Genomic DNA, 24,324 nt, shown 5'->3' on the forward strand with positions numbered 1-24,324 from the left:
CTTCTCGTCTTTCATTGGCAAGCCTCTGCCGCCTCCTCCTCCTCTATTAACAAGTCATTATCGCGGCCTCCTCCTATTCCTCCTCATCCTTCTTCAGCAAGCCGTCGCTAATCAAAGAGAATAATAGGGCTTTCTAAGTCATTCCTTTATAACTTCTAGATCGGGAGGGTTTTCTTTTTTAGAGCTTGGGTTTTAAAGAGAGAGAAAGAAAATTATGCAATAGAGATTGGGTTAGAGAGAGATTATTGGTTGGCATGATCATCTTGCTTGGCTACTAAGGAGATAGTAACATTGTCTCATTTGTCGAAGAATCTTCTTTTTTTCATTCAGTGAAGAATCTCTTCTCGTTCTTGTGATCCCCAAAAAAGTAATACCCTCTTTGTAAACTTTCTCCCCCATTGATAGTGGATATGCTTGTCCGTATGCCGTAGTTTTTTTAATATTTTTAATGTCCATTCCGGAAGAACACCAATGGTTTATCTATTTTAGTCATTATGATGAAATAGAAGGAGACGATGGTAATTTTAGGTGTGTTAGTATGCATGTGAGATCACATGTATCACATGCTTACATGATCCCATACTTTCCTTGCTCCTTCGTTTTATATACTCTTTTTTTTTTATCATTCATTATGAGCCAATCAGATATAAGTTAAACAAAGAGCCAACTATCCCCGAATATAAAGGCATTAAAATCTTATTAAATAATATACTAAATCATCTAGTTTAGACTTTAAATCGAGTCTGTTGTCAATCTATAAGATATTGTTCTAAGACGGCACGTTGCGGAGCTCAGAGTTCTCTTAAGTCAACGACACTATCGAGCCATCAATCACTAGTAATTATTTTTATAATAATTTTATAAAATTGGAGTTCATGGTGTGACCTCAACTGCATTATCGGATCATCAACTAAATAATTTTTTTCATAATAATTTTATAAAATTAGAGTCGATCCTCTGACCTCGTCGGCAGTCACGGAGGAAAAGAGGTCAACCAACTCTAATAGAATTAGGGCGATCGCTTGCTTTAAATGCTACTGTCCACCGTCCTCTTCCTCCTCCCTGCAAATAATCCCAACCGAATCCCGAGAGAGAGAGAGAGAGGAGAGAGAGAGAGAGAGAGAGAGGAGAGAAGAGAGATCTAGGGTTTGCAGTGGGAAACCCTAGCCCTCCAATCCTCGCCCTCTCTTCTCTCTACCTCGTATACTCATTGCTAGAAATTTCGCGCCGATCTCAGCGATTAAAGTTGTTATCTTTGTGAAGTCTTAGAGATCTGCTTTTCTAAGGTTTCGATTTGAAGACGGCTTGCTAATTCTTTCTGGTGAGGCTCTTTCTTTTGTCCAATTCTTTTTTTAAATATTCTTTCTGGGTATAGTTGTTACTGTTCCTTTTCTCGAGCGATCAAGAAGTGCAAATCCTAATCTTTGAATTATTTTTCTGCAAATTTAGATCCAAGTATTTTTTTTTTCATAATGTAGATTGTTGCCCTTTGGTCGAGTTGTTCAAGTGCCTTTGGCAAATTCGTGCTCTTTGAAAGAACGATTATTTCCCATTCCTGCTGCTTTCACTGATTCATCCGAAGATAGTTGCTAGACTATTAGTTGAAAATGCCTATTAACTATTTATAATCATCCAGGTAACCAAAGATGGTTCTGTGGGTATTTGGTTATGGATCGCTTGTCTGGAACCCGGGATTTGAATTTGATGAGAAAATAATAGGCTTCATCAAGGACCACAGGCGTGTTTTTGATCTTGGTAAGATGCTAAGCAGCAAAAGGATGACGAGATTGATGACTGACTCCTTCAGTAAAGTAAGAAGCTAACAGTAGTTCTTTTCTTTTCACTCCTTACAGCATGTATAGATCACAGAGGCACTCCGGAGAATCCAGCAAGAACATGCACTTTGGAGGCCAAGAAAGGAGCAGTCTGTGTAAGCAGATCTGAATCATATGTTTGAATGCATTTCATAGTATTTCACCACATCTTAAGGATCTGGGTGTTGCAAGGTTTATAAGGACCTCCCACTCCATGAATCTTCTGCTACATGATCTTTACACCATGAATAGGAAATCTGTTGCATGACCAAAATGTATTTGGCATGCTTCCTTGTTTGATTCATCATTTTCTCATTACTATCTTTTAGCACGCAATCTGATTGATGATGTACTAATTTGGAATCTCAGCAGTTCTGATTTATTAGTCCAGGTTAGCCTAGGTGGTGTCTTTAGTGATGATATTTTTAAAATGGTGTTGGAATCTATAAAGTACTTTTATTGATTTAACCTGTAACATTTTGTATGAACCACACCATGATGCAGGATGAAATACGGGTTGTCCTACAATGTGATGATGAGCCTTAAGATAAACAAATCTAGGATTTAGATCAATTACTCTATGCTGTCCTACTGCAGAAAACAGGGAAGCAATCTAGAGATATATACTAAAGAACAATAAGAACAAAAACTGTGACGGGAATGCATAGACTCAACTAGAGAAGAAGAGTAAAGAATATAGATAGAAAGGAAAATAATAGATAGAAGAGAAAGAAGAAGACGGGACAAAGAAATTGTAAACCTGGCTTCAAGCCTCCCTTTTCTCAAAATTATTCATACATATCTAGGGCCCTGGCTAGTTAAATCGTTTATATAGAGAACACAGCCCTAACTTAAACAAAACCTAATAAGACTCCTACGACTTTAAAATAATAATAAGACAAGTTTTGGTTACTATTCACACAAAATGTACCATGAACAGTATTAACACATTTTTTGCATTTCCAAAATACCCCTAAATTTAAATTAAAGACCGATAAAAAAGCACTTGACTTACACTAAAAGCTTGACCGACGGACTAGGTAGTTGGATGTACCCCAATATTCATTTCAATGACTTTAATTGCATAATCGGAACCAATTGTGGTAGTGTCCAGTGAAGAACTTGCCTCTTATCTTGATTTTTATGTCCGTTACAACATCTTATTTCATACAATACTTGATCTTCGTTTGATGTGCTATCACTCTAGACCTGTATAAGTCTCACATGAGTACAATCAATAAATGGTAGTCCTCATGATTACATGAAAAAAAACAAAGAAACCTAATCTGTTAGAAGTTAGAAAAGTTCTCTTCCGTATAATTTAAGTTTGAAAGCTCTGTTGAAGTTGACTGTATTAAACTCCATCAGAAGTTTATGTACACCATGTTTACTTAGAAGATGTTTTACTTACATTGTATGCTATTGGTTCTTTCTACATATGTCATTTTCTTACTTACCATGAATGTTATCTATCTCAGTGGGGTGCTGCATATTGCGTTAAGGGTGGTCTCGAAAAGGAAAAAGCTGCAATGAAGGTAAAACTTGTCTTATTTGTTTTGAAGGTTGGGTAAGTTAAAGTATTATACGCTTTAAGGTTGAGTAAGTTAAAGTATTTATAATCATGCATGTATTTTAAGTCTCTTATTTTACATTGCAGTATTTGGAGAAAAGAGAATGTGAGTATGATAAGAAGACATCAGTTGATTTTTACAAGGTAAGCGGCAAAATCAGTTTACTATCCTGTTCAATGACCTTTTAGTTACTAGCATCATTCAGTTTACTTTTGATTAATTTTTCAGGAAGGAGACACTTCTAAGGCAGCCGTTACAGGAGTTATGGCGTAAGAGAGCAAACCTGCAGAATATGTTCTTTTTCTTGTGACATTTCTTTTATGGTAAACTTATTTAACCTGCTATGCCTGCAGTTTCATCTCAACTCCTGATAGGAAAAACAACAAGTATTATCTAGGTCCTGCTCCCTTGGAGGAAATGGCAAGGTTATCTATTGTAAAACTCTAGTGTCATTGTACTGTCGGGATGTCATATCTACTCTAGTGGGATGTTTCTATGATCGCAATTCCATGCCTAACTTTATTTCATTTGCAACATCAGGCAAATCGCTACTGCGACTGGTCCTTGTGGGAACAATAGGGACTACTTGTTCTTGCTGGAGAAAGCTATGTTTGACATAGGTGAGAATCTCAGTGATCTTTTTCTTTAGTACTGCGAATAAATTTGTGTTAGATATAAGTGCAGAGTGGTACAATTAGCCAATGATGTGCTTTTTAGGAAATTGATATGGTGTTCCTAAAATTCATGTATATTGGTTTGCCGGTTGAATAATTATTGGTTCATTGAAACATATTGCCTTGGATCTGGCAATCATTTCCTTCTTGTTTGTCTTTCTTTGCACGTTGTGATTGTCTTTCTATTTGAATTTTTTTCTGATTTCCTTCAAGACACATAATTGGATTATTGGATGCAGGGCATGAAGATGTTTATGTGATTGAGCTGGCGAACAAGGTGAGAGAGGTGCTTGGAAGAATGAAAGAGAAGACGAACATAGCAGCAGCAGCAGCGCAGCATATCTTACTAACAACCCATCTTCCTCTGATGCACCTCTCCACCCTTCCAGAAACGACTGTTGTGGATTCCAGATAGAGGCAGTTGTTTTCATGGTCCAAACATAGCAGAAGCTAGGAAGTTAGATTACTCTCTTTACAGGTCCTCTTTCTATCTGATACGTTCGTTACACTATGGGTCCTCTTGACAAGCAAATGGTTTCCTCTTTTGTGTCCTTTTAGGCCTCTCTCCTGAGGTTTCTATAGATCTTTTTGTATCCTAATGTGTTGTAGTCTGTGCTAATGCTTAATTCGGTCTATTAACATCGAAAGATGTATGAAGTATTAGAGTCTGATCATGTGAAACTTTCTTCTCATGAATAAAAAGAATCTGATCATGCGAATGCTCAGCTATTGAAGAAATTTCTTCCTGAGGTTTTACCAAGGATTTTTTTTTTCTTTTCTCGATTGCTTGATTTTGCTTCCCGCAAAGTGAATATTTGTTTCGGAGAGAATTGTTGAGATGATGGAAAAAGAAAATACTCATGTTAAATCAATAGTAGGACGACTGCTGTCTGCACCAACCCTAGCAGATTCGGTAAGGTCCTCTTCTCCCTTTTCCTCTCTTTTCCTTCTTCTCGCTCACCGCCCGCCTCTCCGGTCTGCCTCATAGCTGTTGTGCATCGACCGCCGTCACCTCTCCCCTCCCTCGGACCGCTCTTAGCCACAAGCAAGCTGCTCCCTTGATGTAGCCGCTCTTGTTGGTTCTGGCTTGCTCAACCGCTACCGCACCCTCACCTACTACCACCACTTCTCTGCACCCGAGAAATAGAATAATCTTGAGGACACTTTCTGGTAATCAAAACACAATTCTAGAAGTAACTGTCACATTTCTATTACACCAGTGTGTACGTAGGAAGTTAATTTAATAATCACTATTTCTACATATATATTACAATTTTTCACTAAGGAAGTAATTCATTTATAAGATGACGCATGATATGGCGGCCATCTAGCCTTTGTATAGTTCTATTTGGGGCGGATGATGTAGTAATTTGCAGAACCGACCCCTTAGCCTAAGGACTAGGGCGCAAAAAAAAAAAAAAGCACTTATACTTCCTTTGTATATTATTATTGAGAAACCTTGGGGTTGTTTCTGCAAACATAGGGGGTGGATAATGGATTGCTTCCATGTTACGAATCTATCGAGTCTCGTATTTATTGGCTGAGAGAGAGAGGAGAGGAGAGGAGAGAGAGAGATTGCTGCGTCAATGGCGTCGTCGACTTCATCTCCGTCTCTTCATCTCCACAACGTCTTCGTCTACGGCAGTCTCTTGGCCGACGAGGTCGTGCACGTCCTCCTCAACCGCATTCCCCCTTCCTCTCCTGCCATCCTCAACGGCTAGTAATTCTCTCTAATCTTATCAACATCTATATGCATAACATAGGTTCTCTCCGATGCCTTGGATTGGGATCGGTTGGACTCGGGTCCGATTGGATGCTGCGATGATATGGATTGAATCAGGGGAAAAGTTTACTTTTTTATTCCTTGATCTTGTTCGAGCTTTGCATGCTTCGCATGTTTCGATTTCGATGAGATTTTAGTTCCATGTCAAGAAATGGGTGCTCTGGGTTTAGCTAATTCGATCTTATTTTTAGTCTTATCTTATTTGAATCGATCGAGATCAGTACAAAGCTTCAATATTTGCAACCTTAAAAGAAAGGAAAATTTTAATTTTCTTTTCTCAAGTGTGAGTGACGACGCGAAATGCTCGTCAAGATGCTAATTCAAAATTTGAATGTCTCATTTTTCCTTTTTATCTTTACTTCAAATATCTCTTCTTTTCTTTCTTCTTCTTAACATGTAAAATTAGAGAAGCCTAGCAAGGATGTTTGCTCTATGTGCTTGAAGCTTTTAACAATTATTGTTATTAGAATGTCTAAGAGATTTAAAATCATCATATCTACTCAGAAATATTGTTATGCTGTTCGAAGTTTCGGTTTCGGTTTCGGTCCCCGGAAAAAATGAAATATTTGGGGGTTTCGTTTTTTTTCTTTATAATAAAATGAAAATTCTAGAAAATTCTAAAAATAGCATACATTTTTTTTATTTTTTTTAAATAATAAAAATAGTAGAGATTAAGACAAGTCACAAAAAGATGTACTACTCAAATATTATGAAAATTAGTATTCACAACCAATGGATGAACCTTCGGCAAGGATCGTGCAATCGCCGGTGGTCGCCACCATCCTCGTCATGATGGCGAAAATAATACTGATGATGAGGACTGGGCACATAGTATATCGTATCTCATCAGTCCTTTATATCATAGGAAGAATTGATTGATGCTCTTAATATGCTTCCGAAGTATCAAACTGAATATTACTATTCTCTATAATTATAACTATATCTTGACCCTTCTAAATAGATTTAACTCGAAGCATCATTGAGAGCAGAAGAACCTTGATATTGTCCATGTGCACCATATGGTATATATCTTCTTTTTGACTCCCTTACTCCCCTCTACTAAGATAACTAGGTTGATCATCTTCGTGTCCAATCGATCTCTCCAGAGATGCACTGGGATTATATGCTAAAGGGATAGCTCCTAGGAACTCATCATCATTGTTGTTAGTATCATCTAACTCCATACTCGTATCCCCAACCCTAGAATGGCTTGCCCTGCTCCTGCTCCTACCCTCCTATTATCATCCTCTTGTAGGATGTCGTTCAACCATGGATTATCTCTATTATCGAGAACTCCATCCTCTACCTCTTTGATCCAAGACATCAGTGGATCTTCATCATTAAATATATGATCTAAATTAATGAGGTCATCACTTTGGTCACCTTAAATTTCTCTCTAAGCTGCATAATATAATATCAAAATCCAAACTTTTTTAATTTATCCATCATGAGTTTGTTTCGAGGCTTTGTATAGATCAATGAGAAAGTTTTTCAATTTCATTCACACTAACTTGATGAAATTGTTTGATTTAAAATCTGTTTTGCTATTTGCATCAAAGTATGAGCTTCATCTTAACCATACATTGACCTGAATAAAATGATAGAATATGATTAGCGATTTAGCACGATCTATAATTTAGAATTTAGACATAAAGACTCATGTTATCTGATGAATATTATTTAGTTCTATTCATTGCTTCAAATACTTGGCAATATTAAAGTTTCAAAGTCTGAGTCTATATTTCTCTAACCGATGTCAAAAAAAAATTAAGATCATAAAATGTTAAATGTAAAAACATATCTAGTCACATACTTCTTTGTTTACATGAATTTGCTTTCCAGTGTCGGGCTCAAATCTTATAATCACACCCTTTATTCCTGTTACAACCTCACGATCATTTGAGACATTTTTTGTATTGAAATCGCATTTTCAATGAATATCCCACATATATTAGTCGGTTAGATAAAAAAAAAACTAAAATAACCCGCAACATTATCTTTAAATTTTACCAATTGCATGAATATCATGGTGTAGTTGCTTATCCCATCTTTAAATTCAACTTAATTGTTGTTGTTAAAAACTATTTAACTATTGTTGTGGCTGAAGAAAAAAAATGAAGAGAAGAGAGACAAGAGATGAGCGCATGGATATACGTGTTGTGAAGAGATTGTTAGAGCAAATCACTATGGAAGCTCGTCACTGGAGGTCTTTACCCCCGAAGAAGATCGCTGGAGAAGAAGTGATCAAGAAACAAAAAAGGAGAGTCATAATTGGGAAAGACTACAATATATATATATATATATATATATAGAGAGAGAGAGAGAGAGAGAGAGAGAAAGAGAAGGCTCAAGCTATTTTCCTTTAATTTATGGGAAAGAAGAGATGAAGGGAATTAGGAAAGACCAAAAAAATGGCCCCGACATGTTTTATGCGGTCAGGCCCAGGACAATAAGTCGAATTGGGTTTGGACCAATGAGTTTTAGATGCAAAACTAGACCTTTTTCGGACTTGATCAACCATTTCGGACAAAACACGATTCATTTCGACTGAAACCGAATAGATGATTTTCAACTGAAACTCATATTTAGACTTGATACTATTCATTTCTAAGTATCCTATCTTGTTTGAATTGAGTCTGACCCAACGATGGTCGTGCCATAGGCACGGACCGACCGGCCAGCGATTGGCACGGTATGTGCTGCGGCACTTGTCGGCCATGCTATAAGAAAAGGAGAGAAAAAGGTAAGGGATACTTGCCTTCGCCTTCGTCGTCACCGATCCCTGCTCGCCGTTGCCCAAGCTCACATCGGGTGCCCTAGCCCGATGAAAGAAGGAAGAAAGAGAAAGAGAGAGAGAGGGGGAGGTTATCTTTTAAAAACTTAAGTTGCATATATGCCCTATTTGAGCTCGGGCGACAGTGACAGTGAAGACGATTGGCGATGGCGAGCTCGGGCAACGGCGATAGCGAGCACGACGAGGTCAATGGCGAGCGGTGAAGCTATTAGGACGAGTGTTGTGTGGTACCCCTTGTGCTACGTGTCGGTACACCACCAACACAGTGATTTATGGTCTAACCTATTTCGATCGATTTTGACTTTATTCAGCTAATTTTTCAAACCATGGTGCAATTATCCACCTATAATAAAAGTAATGTACCTTATATTTATATATATGAATATCTATGTACATAATGGCTTCGGCCTGCAAGCTCATTGCAGGTCGTTGGTAGTGTGGGCTTCGGTAGGATCTTGATCTTGGTAGTGGGATTTCCTCGGACTTCCAAAGTCAAATGGATGATTTTCGACTGAAACTCATTGTTTAGATTCGATATTATTCATTTTTAAAGTATCGGATCTTGTTTGAATTGGGTCCAACCAATTTTGATCCATTTCGATTGTTTCGGCCTATATTTCAAATCATGATACAAATATCCACCTATAATAAAAGTAATGTACCTTATATTTATATACATATACATATACATATATGTAGTGGCTTCGGCCCACAGGCTCATTGTAGGCTTTTCAGCAAGATCTTGGTCTTCGTAGTGGGATTTCTTTGGATTTCAAATTGACTATTCTCACATTTGTGGAGGTTGCGAGGTGAACAATGTATTTGATAGAGGTGCGATTGGGAGAGTGGTCGATCTGAAAATGGAGAGAAGACAAATAGGCCATCCCTTTACTAGGATGTGTTGATGCAAGAGAGAGTAAACCCTACAAGTGCATTGGCTAAATCCATCCCATCTAGATCTGAGAAAGAGTAATCACTTACGAGGTTGTCAAGGTGCTCTCAGTGTGGGGAGACGGGACACTGGGCAACGACTTGCCATAAGTCTGGTGTGCTTTTATTGTAAGAAGATAGGACACAAAACAACAGCGTGCTCAAGAAAGAGGAGAGGAGAAACCATGGTGTCTTTGGGCAACCCTTCTTCTTCCTTATCTTTTGTCTATTCTTGGGTTCTCTTGAAGTCTTGAGAGGAGATGAGAAACAATGAGTTAAAATTGAATAAGGGTACGGTGGCTACAGTCAAGAGAGGATGGATCGGGGAGAAAATTTTGGAATTGGCTATGGTGAGTAGACTTCAATGGTCTCTCCTAAAAATTTCACTGACCCTGAAGAGGAGAGTGAGGAATAATCATAGTGGAAAAGCTGTGTAAGGGGAGAGAGATTTGAGTGGAAGAACGAATATGGCAGAGAACACAATCTGCAGGTGATAAGCTCATCTGCATGGAGCAAAGAATACAAGGAAACTGAAAAAAGACAAGCAGATGGCAGTTTTTTTAGATGATATTCTACTTGATGTCCATACATTGCAAGCAATAAATTCACCTGAGCTAAGACAATATTTGAGGAGGAAGAAAATAAAAATCCCTTCCATAACGAATCAGAAGAAGCATTCAGAATATAATCAAGTAAGGGGGACAGGAAAGGCATAAAAAGGAAGTGGTGGAGGAGGTAGGGATCAAAGCCTTGGAAGTTTTTAATAAAAGATCTGCAGCAGGTTTGAAATCCAAAACCTTTTTACATTGTATCAGTTTTTAAAATTTATATTGCTTCTCCGTGTGGGATTAATTTGGGCAGAGATAAGGAGGAAGTGGATGAAAATATGAAGACATTGAAGGCTTTAGAAAAGGACAGCACTCTGGAGCTTATAAAGCCTTGGAGAACAAGAGGGGGGTTACAAGTACTAGTGATATATGAATGGACTCTTTTGGAATACTAGAGATTTAGAGGTGTGGGTAATTTTGATAAAAGAAGATTGAATGAGATGGTAAATCAGGAGGGGCTGGAACATTTGTTTACAGGAAACCAAGCATGAGGAGCTGAATGAGAGGGTGTTACTGTCAATTGGGGTGGTAGATTAAGGAGTTGGATTATCACATTCTAGTGGGTTACATGGTGGAATGTTGATTGGGTTAAATGATGATTGTGTTGAGGTGATTGATAATAAGATAAGCATTTTAATTGTTTCAGTATGGGTTAAGAGCATGAATGAGGGTCAGTTACGGAGAAATAGTTTTGGGAGGAACTAATTGAAATTAGAAGAAGATGGACTCATCCTTCTGTGGTTGGAGGAGATTTTAATTCTGCTAGTCAGATTGCTGACAGAAAAGGAAGGATGATCAGTGACAAGGAGAGGAGGAAATTTAAATGCAGTAATCTCAGAGATAGAGATTAGAGAATTGAAATGACTGGGAGAATGTTCATCTGGTCTAATATGAGAGAATTCCTGTGCTGGCTCTACTTGACAGAATTTTTGCCTCTATTGGGGATCTACCCTTTAGCATTGTTGATAGTATGTACAGATTTAAGAATTTCTAGCTCCACAAGAAATTTTTTGATGTTATGGTCAGAGAGGGATAGTCCATGGACATAGTATTTCTTTATTCCAACAGGATCTTGCAAGGCCATCTTGATCCAGATCTTATGATGTGGATCATATGTTGAAGATTTTGAACAGTAATGATTGTTCCTCTCAACTTAAAAGAAAATTATTACTCCTTGCGACCTATAATTCTCGACATATTGTGAACTTGTCTACTGCTTAAAACATGGTGACATATTAAAAATTGCTATCTACTTTCTGAAAGCTGGACATGCTTTTAGGCTCTATCTCTTTAATGGCATAATGGCTTACTGCCATCAAAGGGGCACTCAGAAGTCATTGCTGTCACAGATGTTTCCAAGAAGCAATTGTCACTATTATTTAAGTTCAATATCTTGAATTTGCACCTCACTGAAAGCCAGTTATAGTCTGCAAAAGAGTGACTGATGAGTTCATCGCATCACTTTCTTGTTTCAACATTCTAAGAAATTTAGTTAGACATCATGATATCATTTTCTTGGGTTTTTCTTTATTTTTTATTGATATCATGATTAACACAAGCTCTTTCTACAGCCACAGATTCAGCATCAAGGGGCGTGTTTACCCAGCAATTCTTCCTGTAGATAGTAAGAAAGTTGCAGGAAAGGTTTGTTACATGAGATTTCTCTGCTTTTAGTTGACTTGAGCTATAAGGAGAATGGGCTAGTTTGGTGGTCGCTAATGAGCACTTTTAACTTTTTTTCCTAGATCTCCCTTTGTGGAATAACATCTTTTGGACTTCTTGTTTTTCAGCAATTGATTCACTTGGATGATCATGTTAGATCAGACATGCATTTAATTTAAGATGCTTCATGTGTGTAATTGTGTATAAGTAATAGAAACGACCTTTATTCTTAGTTTCTGTGAATCGGCTGAAGAGTTGGTTAAGGAGTACGGAATCAAACTTATTATGGTATTGTTCTTCCAATATCCCGAAATTCAATCTGCGTCTGCTTGAATTATGATATTTCGGATACGAACAGTACATTTCAGTCTTTTTGTTCAAATTTTTCTGTGCATAGCTTTTCTTTTATTGAGGTTCAATTATATGCTAAAACTTGGTATATGTGTGGTACTTTTATCTCACTAAATTACAGTGCATAAGAATTAGGGTAATGTATATATTCATTTAGCATTTTTATTTTTATTTTTTTTGGGGGGGAGGGGGAGCTATTGCCAAGTGCTTGTTTGCTTCTTGAATACGAAAAATCATGATAATGGAGCATATCAAATGGTTGAGAGGGTGTTATTCTTTATCCATTATCACCGATTGGTTGATGGGCTAAGTTGAGCTGGTGTAGTGATTACTTGGTCAAGATACTTCTTGAGAGGAAAAGCTGGGTGGATAGGAAAGGGAAGAAGAAAGGATACATGGACTAGTACGAGGGCTGTAGTGGGTATAATATTGTAAGAGAGCAGCTGGATACTAAGAGGCAAGGAGGGAGGGTAAATGGGGGTCCGAGGAAGGTAACAGTTGGGCTTGTTTGCTGGCCTCAAGTTGAAGGCTAATTCGAGCACAATGAGAGCCCATCAAGTTTCCCTAGGGGCAGGACCATATTTTGAATTTAGGGCAGGGTTGAGCCTACAAAAGTGGAATCAAGCTCGAGCTTACTTCAGGCCTATAGGCTAGGTGGGCACCTCTATTGGATAGTTTGTTTGGTACCTAACTTACGTATAAACAGGGACTGTGGGCATATTATGGACATGGGTTTTTGAGTTTCTGTGGAAACAGATTGATTTTGCTCAAAACTAATCAGTTTCAACCATGGTGGTCCAAAACTTACTCTAAACTGGTTTAAGTTTTTGAGTGGTTTCCATCTCCAGCTTCAGCTGTTTTGCTAGTCAATTTCAGTGGTTCCACTGTCTCAAATGAAATGGCAAAAATTACTAGGTTATTGGGTTGATTTTTTGGGTTTTTCAACTTGAATTCCTATGAGAAGATTACTTTCATCTCTCTTTTATTTCATTGGGAGTGGATGTATTACAGAGCCAGAATTTGGCTAGAAAACAGTACGACTCGAGTAGGAAATGAATATTGGCAGCCCTAGGTGTTGCTCTCCTCCAATTTCTTTTCAGCTTCTTCATGTGAGGCTATAGCAAGATGTTTGCTAATGTGCCTGCCACCTCTGTAGACAGTGTCAGCGGCTACCTTGTATAGAGTGACACACCTGAAAATTCTATTTGGTTTAAAGGATATTTCATTATGATGAATGGTCATTCTGGTATTTTTTACGTCTATGATTATTTTCTGATTTCAATTTTTTGTATTTTAAAATGGGAACTACCATCCACCAAAACTGGAGCAGAAACTGTTGAAACCCTGAAAAGTTTTGTATTTGTTCTGGACTTGAAGAGAAACCAAAACTTTTAATGGTGGTTATGGATATTTGAAAATTTTAGAGTTAGGTTAGTCACTATTTGTCTTAAATATAGTTTGTTATCTAATGTTATTTAATGAGAAATAATTTATCACGTCACTGAATGCTAGAATAGAATAGTATTTGAATTTAGCTCACTAGATCATAGACCTAGGTTTAGGTGCTTATTACCATCTTGGAAAACTTCTGTTTTTTTTTTAACTCATTACTTGCTAGATTCTGTTGCCTGATGATCCTTTGATACTTTGGAGTTTGCCTGCAGTCATATATTAACGTCATCTGGTTACAACGGTTCTGCTTTTTCTCTTATCTTTCATTTCCTTACACCACTGAAATCAAGATATTGTGCGTTGTAATGTTGTGAAGTATCAATATTCCAATATTCTGGGCAAGTTCCTTTCTGTAAGATTCTAAATATTTTTTTTACTGTTGATGCCTTTTCTGTTCATTCTTGTGGGCCTACAGGTTATTACAGGGATCACAGATCTTGAGCTAGACATCTTAGATACATTTGAAGATGTGGAATACTTAAGGAGAACTGTTGAGATCTCTTTGCCTGTAAGTTTGTCTGCGTAATAAGAATAGTTGTTTTACTGGTAGACTGTTCACAACTATGGTATTGAGTTATTACAAATTATAAATCCAGAAGATAATGGTTGAGAAAATTTCTTGCACTTATTATCTCCTTCCTAATTCGAGTACCAATCCCACTTTTTTCTCAAAAACACTTGGAAATACTAATGCTTGCAAGTTTGATAACTTATATTGCTGTCCTTGCTCATATAGAATAAACTTACAGAAAGATATGTATGCATGTGGATACATGCCATATACATAAAAGTTCTTGCTGTGTGAAGATAAAAACTTCTCTCAATCATTTATCCTGTTTCTCCCTGACTGTTCTTTTACGCTGTCTTGTTTTTCGCTCTGTTTGCTCAAATCCTTCCTCAGTAACTAATCACAGTTTAAGTACTTCCCTCCTAATTTTGGCACTTTATGATAAATACAAGCAATTTATGAATTTCCTTTATTTTGAGCCTCTGGATCCTGCTCCACATATTGTAGCCTCTTCATTAGGCGCAAATATATGTCCGTATCTCTAATTAGGCATGTTTTCCTGGTAATTTCTGTATTTCATACGGGAATGCGATTCATCTAAGCATGTCGTTATTTTTTCTATACCGCTACATTGGTGCTCAAATTTTCACATAAACAAAGATGATTTGGTGTTGCAGGACAAGTCAGAGAAATTATTTGCTGATACATATGTATGGGGTAACAAGGATGATCCAAATTTATATGGTGACTGGGACTTTGAGGTGAGGATATCTTTTAGATACCCTTGCATGTTAAAAAAACATATCAGAACAAGGTGTAAAGTCTTTTGACTTATGTGCATAGTTTACTAATAACTTCTTTGATAAGATTATAGGATCTTCTCTAATAGAAGTTCAGTAATTTCTGGAATTCCCTCTCCAAAAGACAGCTGATTAATTTAGGGAAGTAGGTCTGTTTATAGGTGGGTACTTGCTTAGTTGCTTCTTTTTCTCTCTCTTTTTTTTTTTTTTTTATTCTTTTTTTCTGAGAGAGTGTGCTGAGCCCTGTTATATTGGATACTATACTCCTCTAGATAGTTGCGTCCAACTGCATGGATTTGGAGGAAGGTTAATTATAGGTTATGGGGAGTATCAAGGTAAATAAATACTAGAATATATTCTCCCAGAAACTTGTTGATTTCTCCAACTCCAACCCACTAGAAGTCTAGAAGCACAGAACCCTTGCAACCAACTCTCATATGGTAGGTTCTGATGAAACACAGTGCAAGTTTACCAAACTAATTTACAACCTATGTTGCTTTCTGATAGACTTGCATTAAAATTATTAAAACCCAGATTGGCATCTATTTATTGGCATTCTAGTGGAGAGAAGAAAAAAAATTGAAGTAGAAGAAGAATGCATTCAGTTTGTGGGTCCTTTGAAATTTATTTTCTATAAGAATATTTTACTCTCACTGGCTTTACAACTCAACATTGTGCATAATTTTAAAGTATCTATGTTTCATACAAGACTCTGAGCGCCTAGGATTAGTAATTATCTTGAGATGATTTCATGCTATATTATGTTGTTATTTTCAAGAGACAAGTATTGATGGTTGTTTAAGTTGACAGAATTGAAGGAAATTAATTTCTAGATGGTGTGATATGGAATAAGCTTATATCACTAGTTACCTATATCATGTCAAACCTAGTATGGTAAACAGCAGCAGCAGTAGTAGTACCTCTTAGTTTTTATACCCTTGGTATATGTGACTCATGGGCTTGACCTGTTTTACTAGCTTAATACTACTAAGGGTCTCAAAGAGGATAAAGAAAAGAAAAGAATTATACCAAACACTGGGCTTATTAGACTAAGGCCTTATTTTGTATTAGCCTTATATGGCTGCTAATGCTAGTTTGATAAACCCACAGCCAACCACTACACAATTTGAACTCCTTGAATGTTGGTGATTTTATCAAACTCCACTTCAAATTTTCTATGTTTTGTATTTATTTGCCTCAGGAATGGAAGCAATTGCACATGAAAGATTTTCTCGAAATGACCAAGGGCTTCATGGAGGAGTTGGAGCAACCTGAATCAAAGACAAGAGTGGCAACATATGAATCCTTCTTCCAGCAGGATTAATCTTGCATACATTCGCAATGATGAATTCTTTCAACAATTTGTACAGTAGCTGAAGAGTATCTACATTCTTAACAGAACTAATAACAGTTTGTTAGACATGCAATTGTTTTTCTTTTGAGTAATTTATGAAGATGCACTGTGAAATATATATGATTTGAGGGGAGCCAGAGACTAGTAACCTTTCCTAAACATAGTTCACATCTTGGAAAATCTGGCAAATCCAGAGAATCCCCAGGGTATTGCAACAAAAAACTACACAGAAAAGTGCATTACTTAGTTTCATTTGACTACAGCTACAACTTCCTAGATAATAAGTTCACCCTCATTTGCTTAAGAAAGAAACTACACATATACACATTAGGAATCTATTAGAAACCACAAAATATCCTCTTGCCTATATTTGTCAATCGGACTTCATTAGCTCTCTCTAGCTATTTCAATGTTAGTTCTGCAGTTTAGAGATTGGAACCTACTACCTCGTGTCACCATTGATGTCAGAATAACCAAAAACAAAGTTAGCAAGGCCGATGCAAAATCATCTACTGTATCGCCGCTTGAGTTAGTTCAATCCAAGTGGTCGTATGATCCAGCTGAAGGGATGCCAGAGTTATGATCACAGTGGCCCCTCCAGGCATTCCCACCATCTGAACTGCTACAGGCTTGATTCGGCAGAATGCTGTTTCCCAAATCACCATCCAAACTCATCTGTTGGACTTCCTGAGGGGATAGTATCCTGATACACCGTACGCAGCTTACAAACTCCCTGGATATTCAGAAGACCATCAGTCAACACAGATAGCTTAAGTCTGCTACATTCTGATTGTTGTTGTCTATTCTTTCAGCATATACACCTGGCTTTCTTTAAAGTTCCTGTTCTCTTTGTTTTTGTTGTTGTCCATTTGTTTCAATTAAGATCACTGTCTACTTCAATGTTTCTAATGTTCGCCGTGAAAATATCTAGTTCGATTGATCTGTACTAGTTTAATAAACTTAGAATTCAGATTGTTTCAGATTTCATATTTGATTTATAAACCATATCATAAGATTCGTAGTTTTAACCTTCTAAGGTGCTAACAAATAATGTATGCCTTTTTTTTTCAATTACATTCTAAGTCAATGTCCTATTTAATTAAAACCACCAGCTAAAGTTGATTTGACTTACTCCCATGGGTCATCGCCGACAAGCAAGACATCCTTCTCATGATCTACATATACTAGCTTCCAGCCGATTCTCTGTTGATCTTCAAGTTGTCCCTCTATACTGAACATCCGGGCAAGATCATGCTTCAGCTCATCATATCCAGAATAGCGAGTGATATCGATAGATCTCCCTACAGCACCACGCTTGTATACCTACAAAAAGATATTCAAGGTTCAGATACGAGATAAATAGAGATGAATATGAGAAAGACTTCCTTGTCGTGAAAGAGATTACATAAAGCAAAAAAAATGATCAGGACTTCAATTGTGCATGGTAGACTAGTGTGCCCCGACATTGTAATTAACCAAAATCTAGTATCTCCTTTAAACAATCTTTTTACATAGTTCTGTACTTAATTCCAAATATACTGCAGCAAAAATAGAAATTCATCAAGCAGCTTTTAAGATTCTCCTCAGCTGTCATGCTCAAGTAACAAACTTGTCACTTGAATGCAATTAATTCCAATACTTTCCATTACCTTACATCATCAGAAGGTAAAAATAGAAAATTTTAAAAGTATAACAAATTCTTTTGTAAACCAACTGAGATGAAACAATTCATAATCCAACAGAAGGATGATTTATTCATGTTAATTTTTGTATAGTTAAAAGACATACCTTGGTGTAAGTCCGCATTCGCTGCAGTGGGGGGGCTGATGCCCAAGAATTTGTGTTCAAGAAGGTGCTCTCATTGATTGTGGAATCAATAGAATTGAATGCCATATCAGGAACACCAAATGATTGTGAAACCATGGAGGACGACAGCTCTTGCTGAGCTTCCTTTGATGTGCTGTACTTGGCAACCACATCGCCTGAGATATGATTCTGATACTTTCCACAACCAATGGTATTAGCCAGTGAGGAATCTGTAGTCAGAGGAATACCCAATGAGTTGTCAATATTGGCTCCAAATAGATTCCTTAGATCTGCACCCTGGACCTCAAGGTCTGTAGGTGCATCTCTGAACAAGTGTTGCTGAAAAGAAGACAGAGGGAAGCTTTGTTGTAAAGGCCCATCACTCTGAGAAAGGGAAACAGAAGTTGCTGAAGTTGTGTCCAAGTACTCCATTTGTGGTGTATACTTCATATAATTCTGCACATTAACAACACCTTCATTTTGCAACTTTGTTATTGTAGTGGATTGCTTCACACTGCTACTCAATTTTGGCACCTCCTTAACCACATTACTGTTCCGCGCCACAACTTCAAGGGAGCTAGGACTGAAATTTATCAGCTGTGACTGAGACCTCTTCTCTACATTACTTGCACTGTGATGATGATTCCTATTTAAGATAGATTGTTGTATAATGGTGCCATTATTTGTGGACGGTGATGTTGAACAAGAAGGAACATCATCTGTAAGCACAGACTGTGCCGCTCCAGCAGCCAACAAAGAACTACCAGCTGCTGAGATAATATTGGCTGATGTTGTTGCAGGATAAACATTCCCAGTTAATTCTGGTAGCATAACTTGCTGTTGTGGAAGCTTTTGCTGTGTCTCTTGCTGCAATGGCTGTGACGACTGCACAACCTGTGAAGGGGCTTTGCTACACTGTTGAGCAATCATCTGTTGGTGAGGAAGTGAATGGGAGTTTGGCAACTGTTGCTGTATATTCAGAAGTACTTTCTGATGTTCCTGTGTCAGAACAATCTGTGAAAGAGGCGCTACAGGTCGTGATAATGACTGTTGCTGCTGCTGTAGTTTCTGTAATAGCTGCAACTGAGTTAGATGATCAGATAACTGCAGCTGTTGATTTGCCTCATTAGGTAGCTGGCCAAGCATCTTAATTTGCTGCTGCTGTTGCTGCTGCTGCTGATGTTGCTGCAATGGCTGCTGCTGCTGCTGCTGATGTTGCTGCAATGGCTGCTGCTGCTGCTGCTGATGTTGCTGCAATAGCTGCTGGTGTTGCTGCAATGGCTGCTGTTGCTGATGTTGCTTCAATGGTGGCTGCTGCTGCTGCTGCTGATGTTGCTGCAATGGCTGCTGCTGCTGCTGCTGCTGCTGTTGCTGCAGTGGTTGTTGCTGCGGCAGCAACATATCTTGATGCTGCGGCTGGTTTTTCTGAAGGCTGGTTTGTAATGTCTGCTGGTTCTGAATCAGAGGCTGTTGCTGCTGGAGTTGATTCTGGATCATCATTTGTGGTTGTATGAGATGGGTCTGTGCTTGGTTAACTGAATGCTGCCTCTGATGAGCACTAATGTCTTGCGCTTGTTGCAGCTGTCCAGTAACCGAACTCAATTGGTCCAAGGGAACTGACACCTTAGACACCTGATCAATTTGTTGGATTTGCTGAGGAAGCCTAGGAGCATTAAACTGTATACTGTTCTGCTGCAGGAACTGGCCCTGCAAACCGAATTGCCTAGATAGATCAGTTGCACCAAGATTTTGTATAACTGGTCCAGTTAGGGACCTTAGATATTCAGCCTGCATGCTTGAGCTGCCAAGTGAGGGATTCTGCTGCATGTTCATCCACTGAACTAAGCTCAGACCGGGCATGATAGTATTCTGACTTTGAGAATCCTTTATGCAGATCTCCTCACCAAGCCACGGCATAGCTCTCTTAAAGAGATTTTCCATCTCTGATGACTCATCATCTGTGAAAACCATCATCTACTTCAGCCAGATAATTAACAAAGTACATAATACCATATTAGAAGACTGTCGAGCGATGAATTCTGAGTACAGAACTACCATGCAATAAATGGTTAGATTTGATTTCCTATTTCGGATTTCAGTTTTTCTGCCCAAGAATACATCTGGTTGAGAGACAGAAGGGCAATTATAGGGCTACAAGATTGGAAAGCTGCAAATGAGGCATTCTTATCATCAGAAATTTGATTCCTTAATAGATACCTGGCATTCCTGGTTGTCTGGACCGCTTTGTTCTGAAAAACGGTGGTGGACAGATGAAGAATGGAGCCGCCACAGGTTCAATCTCCCAAGTTGAAACCCGGTTACGCCTGTCACCTGCAGCAGATTCATCCCATCCAACCTGTTGAGGACCACAAAATGTTTCAATTAGCATAGATAGATCAAAAGGATGTTAGTGATGCTTGATACATTGTATGAGCTCAAATTCAACCTGCAAATTGCGCCATTGTGAGTTCTTCCATCTTACAGGATCTATATCACTAATACCAGTTATTGTACCCATATATCTGCCAAGTGAAAAAATATAGTAGCTTAAATGTCCATTAAGGACTTGAAGATATGAAACAGATGTGATGGAAGCATAGAATAAGCAACAGAAAACCCAGTGTAAAATAAAATGCACCCTGTAGATGGAACACCTATACTCAAATGAACTTATATCTGTCTCTAGAGGACTATTAACTGTAGGTCTACAGAAGTCCTTATAATCATGAAATGTGATTGGCAGAGTACAAATCAGTTCGATCATACCTTCTAGTTCCAGATTCTTCAGTTTCAAACATCATCCTGAAGCGCATCCCCAAAGAAAGTTGATTACCATACACTGCCTTCTGGTATTTGGCAAAAGGAACGACAAACTCTGAAGGACTAGCCCTGAAGAAAAGAGATTCTCAAACGAAGAACAAGTATAGTAGAACAATTTATGTCAGGATGATATAAACATGAAATCAGGGTGACAAACCTAGGGTTGTAAAATATGGTAAATGGACTCAGGTTGGCAGCTGCATGGGCCGCTGCAGCGAGAATTCCAATATGCATGCTATCACTTGAAAGAACGGATGATGATATGTTAGTGGGTTGCCTGTTAGCTCGCCTAATTCCCAAGAGAAGCTGCTGCTTTTCATCCCTATTACAAGTACAATGAACAATATAATGTTCAGCTCTCCGAGATACCTATATTTTCTCATCAAACAGTACATTGTTCAACAGGAAGAATGACCACCCAATGAGACAAAAAGGACGAAAAAAAAAACTAATGAATTTTGCATACACTGAAATCGTTCTCAATCAAAAAGACAAAATCATCTTTATTCCAGGGATAAACAGGAAACACCTGCAATAATATAGAGAGCTTAAATTGTACCTAATGAATAAGACAGAATCACCGGCAAAGAGCCTCTTTCCACTGACAAACAGGCTCCAACCAGTTGTTAGTAAGTGCCTTTTCGGCTGACCTGACGACCCAAGGAAAGAAGATGTCAAATAAGTCTGTAAAGAAATTCACAGAGAACCAAGGGCTCAGCAATTTGTTCTCTGATAACATATTCATTGAATTCCTAGACTGGACATCAAGAAAGCAATTCACAAATTAAGTACTACAAGAAAGAACTTAACACATATGAACACACAGAAGTTTCAAAATGTAGAATAACTACTAGATTCTAATATTTTATGTTTTTTCTTTAATTTCACTTCATAGAATATTCATGCAGCCCTAACAGGACAAATTCTCTTCCTTTCGTTTACCTCGGTATATATGACGGAAGGTCCATAAGTTATCATGCAAGTCTCTGGCCTGCAATTCTTGACAAGGTGGCTGCGTGGAAAAATCCTACAGAGCACAAAAGCATGAATGACTACTAGTAAAACCAGAGTAGAGCACAGAGGATCACTATGCTTACGAATGTTCAAGTAATTTAAAGTCCACTTACAAGAGGTGGGAAAATCTTCTCTGCAGCACGACGAGGCACAGAAAAGCCGCCGTGAGTGCTTGTATCACTTGCAGTTAGTGTTTTACAGAAGAATTCCATCTGTGGCCTGATTTGTTTTAGCGCCAGCTCCGATAACTGCAATGCCTCCTTCTCATACTGACCCAAAGAGAACAGGAAAGTAGACCCAGAAGTGAGATAGACTTGAAAGCCAAGCTGAAGCAACTATACAAGGAAAGGGGGCCACAAAAATAGAAAAAAGAAGGAGAACAAAAGGATACTAACTGTGTTAACTGGCTGGAGAGTCATCTGAGCATAAACTTCATCAGTTTCTAAATCAGCCTATTAAAAAAGGGGGGAAGAGAAGAGACACAATCTTGCATGAGATAATTGCAAGCATGTTATCACATCCTACCATCTAAGAATTGTGGGAAACTGTAGATTATTACATGCAAAGTAACATTGTGAAGAAGGCATATCAACTTTGATGGAAGATTTGGATTTGGATAGTTGGGAATGTGGGCATCTATATCCTTCTGCATAGAAGCTGCAACCTGAGATTATGAATACAGTATCAGTCTAAGATGCCAACAAATAGAATTCCTGCCGTTAAATACCAGAAATCATGCGTCAAGAAAACCACCCACTTTCACTTCTCTCATGATTATATTTATGATAACCCACCAAATCCGGCTCCCGAGGGCAAGAAAAATCCAATTTTGAAAAGTAGATGAGCTAGTAAATCTCATCAAAACCCAGCACAAAAGCATTAATTAGCTGGAGTAATTCAAACTATTTGCTACTAATGGTTGATTACCTGCTCGCTGTGCCCCTGGGGGAAGTAGACGACGAGGCTCCCCACGGGAGGTAACGTCACCAGCGGCCCCGCGCACGCGTGCCACAGCTCCGAGTTTATCGTCTTCTTCTCCCCTGCCCACCAAAAAAACAAAACAAAAAAAAACCCACACGCGTCACATCCATATCGTTCGTTAAACGCCCCCTTATCCTCCGCCTCCCCGGCGGTGACCGGAGCCACACAAGAGGGGAATCGCTACCTTCGCAACCGCTTTCCGCCACTCCCGCGCTCGGATGCACCGCCTTCATCTCCCTTCCTCCTCCTCCTCCGCCGCCTCCTCACCTTAGCCGCCGCATGGTCTCCTGCCCCGGATCCGGTAGAACCGATATGGGAAGCAGAACCCCGACAAGAAGAAGAAGAAGAAGAAGAAGAAGAAGAAGAAGAACAACAACAAGACCAAAGAAGAAGAAGAAGAAGAAGAAGAAGAAGAAGGAGAAGAGAGAAGGAGAGAGAGGAAGCGTGTGTTCTTTGGGGCAAAGAGAGGCTCTCGGGTTTTCTAGATTTGTTTAATGTTTTACTTCGCCACTAGCGATGGAGAGGGAGGGAGAGGTTCTTCTCCCGTTTACATTAACAACCTCACAACTTATTTCTTTTTCTTTTTTATACAGAGAATTTTATAGATAACACCCTGAATAATCTTTTTTTTTATCATTCAGTCCTATAAAAACTAAGCTTAAAGCTTGTCTGTTTGACTATGATGGAAGAGTAATAAAAGGGAGGAAAATATAAAATAAAATAAAGTTATAGAATTTAATGCGAACTATTTGACAAAATGGCCTACCTGACTCGTCCTGAACCACGGACGATGGTGCGTACGAAGGAACTGCTACAATTTTCTGTTTTTAGGAGGACATAGATGAAAAAGGCCTCCTCTGATGACTGATGGGGGTTTTGTCGACGGTCCCATCGAACTGTTACGTACTGGGTCGTAATTTGTGCTTTTCTTTGGACTTTTCTCTAAAAAGTGGTCCTCCTCCTCCCCCACCTCGGAATCGGAGAGCGCCACCTGCTACGATTACCGACGGGTAACGGCCTGCTCCTACCCCAAGTGACGAAAATGCCCTCCTCCTATATATTCTCGTAACAATGGTCATGAATCTTTGTCGGAAGTCTAACCCTGTGTCATCGAATACTGCTAGAGTTATAACTTCTATCAAATCTTAGTATACTATGGTGTTCGCATTAGCCTAATATGCAACTCCTGATAGTTTCTTTTAACCTAACGGCCCTAAACACATAATTATCATGTAGAATAAATACGTCGTGTGTGAAAGTTTGTATATCCTTTTCTCTCTTTTTAATAATTATTTTGCCAATAATAAACATTTTTACCGCACCTCCTATGTAATAAATCATGAGCCGCTGCTCAAGTAAGCCTAACTCTGTGTCACCGAGTACTACTATGGTTATAAACTTC

At 38.4% G+C, this 24,324-nt stretch overlaps 3 protein-coding genes across 3 annotated transcripts; 2 read left to right on the forward strand and 1 right to left on the reverse strand.

Moving 5' to 3' along the window:
- The first annotated feature begins 1,046 nt into the window (after positions 1-1,046).
- Positions 1,047-4,797, forward strand: LOC140760444 (gamma-glutamylcyclotransferase 2-1-like). The gene is made up of 9 exons (XM_073097381.1): positions 1,047-1,321; positions 1,637-1,755; positions 1,854-1,930; positions 3,293-3,349; positions 3,472-3,528; positions 3,614-3,654; positions 3,739-3,810; positions 3,926-4,005; positions 4,299-4,797. Exons 2-9 carry the CDS (start codon positions 1,647-1,649, stop codon positions 4,472-4,474), a joined length of 669 nt encoding a protein of 222 aa, XP_072953482.1. The 5' UTR covers positions 1,047-1,321; positions 1,637-1,646; the 3' UTR covers positions 4,475-4,797.
- A 766-nt stretch (positions 4,798-5,563) lies between these two features.
- On the forward strand, positions 5,564-16,419 carry LOC140760255 (AIG2-like protein D). The gene is made up of 5 exons (XM_073097131.1): positions 5,564-5,779; positions 11,746-11,818; positions 14,055-14,147; positions 14,825-14,908; positions 16,149-16,419. Exons 1-5 carry the CDS (start codon positions 5,646-5,648, stop codon positions 16,269-16,271), a joined length of 507 nt encoding a protein of 168 aa, XP_072953232.1. The 5' UTR covers positions 5,564-5,645; the 3' UTR covers positions 16,272-16,419.
- On the reverse strand, positions 16,245-23,461 carry LOC140760254 (auxin response factor 19-like). The gene is made up of 14 exons (XM_073097130.1): positions 23,107-23,461; positions 22,869-22,981; positions 22,501-22,605; positions 22,337-22,393; positions 22,055-22,210; positions 21,870-21,954; positions 21,487-21,577; positions 21,085-21,249; positions 20,874-20,996; positions 20,554-20,629; positions 20,325-20,463; positions 18,090-20,065; positions 17,434-17,624; positions 16,245-17,034 (listed from the first exon to the last, which is right to left on the reverse strand). Exons 1-14 carry the CDS (start codon positions 23,153-23,155, stop codon positions 16,836-16,838), a joined length of 3,525 nt encoding a protein of 1,174 aa, XP_072953231.1. The 5' UTR covers positions 23,156-23,461; the 3' UTR covers positions 16,245-16,835.
- Positions 23,462-24,324: the final 863 nt, after the last annotated feature.

This window comes from Typha angustifolia, chromosome 5 (assembly GCF_048772165.1).
Source record: "Typha angustifolia cultivar Huaian chromosome 5, ASM4877216v1, whole genome shotgun sequence".
Classification (NCBI taxonomy): domain Eukaryota; kingdom Viridiplantae; phylum Streptophyta; class Magnoliopsida; order Poales; family Typhaceae; genus Typha; species Typha angustifolia.

What these genes read in the sequence shown, in the direction of transcription:
- LOC140760444 (XM_073097381.1), top strand. Translation starts at nt 1,647, where the DNA reads ATGGTTCTGTGGGTATTTGGTTATGGATCGCTTGTCTGGAACCCGGGA. An exon ending in CCAAGAAAGGAGCAGTCTGT is followed by an intron (nt 1,931 to 3,292) that starts GTAAGCAGATCT and finishes TATCTATCTCAG; the next exon opens with TGGGGTGCTGCATATTGCGT. An exon ending in CATCAGTTGATTTTTACAAG is followed by an intron (nt 3,529 to 3,613) that starts GTAAGCGGCAAA and finishes TTAATTTTTCAG; the next exon opens with GAAGGAGACACTTCTAAGGC.
- LOC140760255 (XM_073097131.1), top strand. Translation starts at nt 5,646, where the DNA reads ATGGCGTCGTCGACTTCATCTCCGTCTCTTCATCTCCACAACGTCTTC. An exon ending in CCTGCCATCCTCAACGGCTA is followed by an intron (nt 5,780 to 11,745) that starts GTAATTCTCTCT and finishes CTCTTTCTACAG; the next exon opens with CCACAGATTCAGCATCAAGG. An exon ending in CTGTTGAGATCTCTTTGCCT is followed by an intron (nt 14,148 to 14,824) that starts GTAAGTTTGTCT and finishes TTGGTGTTGCAG; the next exon opens with GACAAGTCAGAGAAATTATT.
- LOC140760254 (XM_073097130.1), bottom strand. Translation starts at nt 23,155, where the DNA reads ATGAAGGCGGTGCATCCGAGCGCGGGAGTGGCGGAAAGCGGTTGCGAA. An exon ending in GATTCTGTCTTATTCATTAG is followed by an intron (nt 21,250 to 21,486) that starts GTACAATTTAAG and finishes TACTTGTAATAG; the next exon opens with GGATGAAAAGCAGCAGCTTC. An exon ending in GTCGGCGATGACCCATGGGA is followed by an intron (nt 17,035 to 17,433) that starts GTAAGTCAAATC and finishes CTGAATATCCAG; the next exon opens with GGAGTTTGTAAGCTGCGTAC.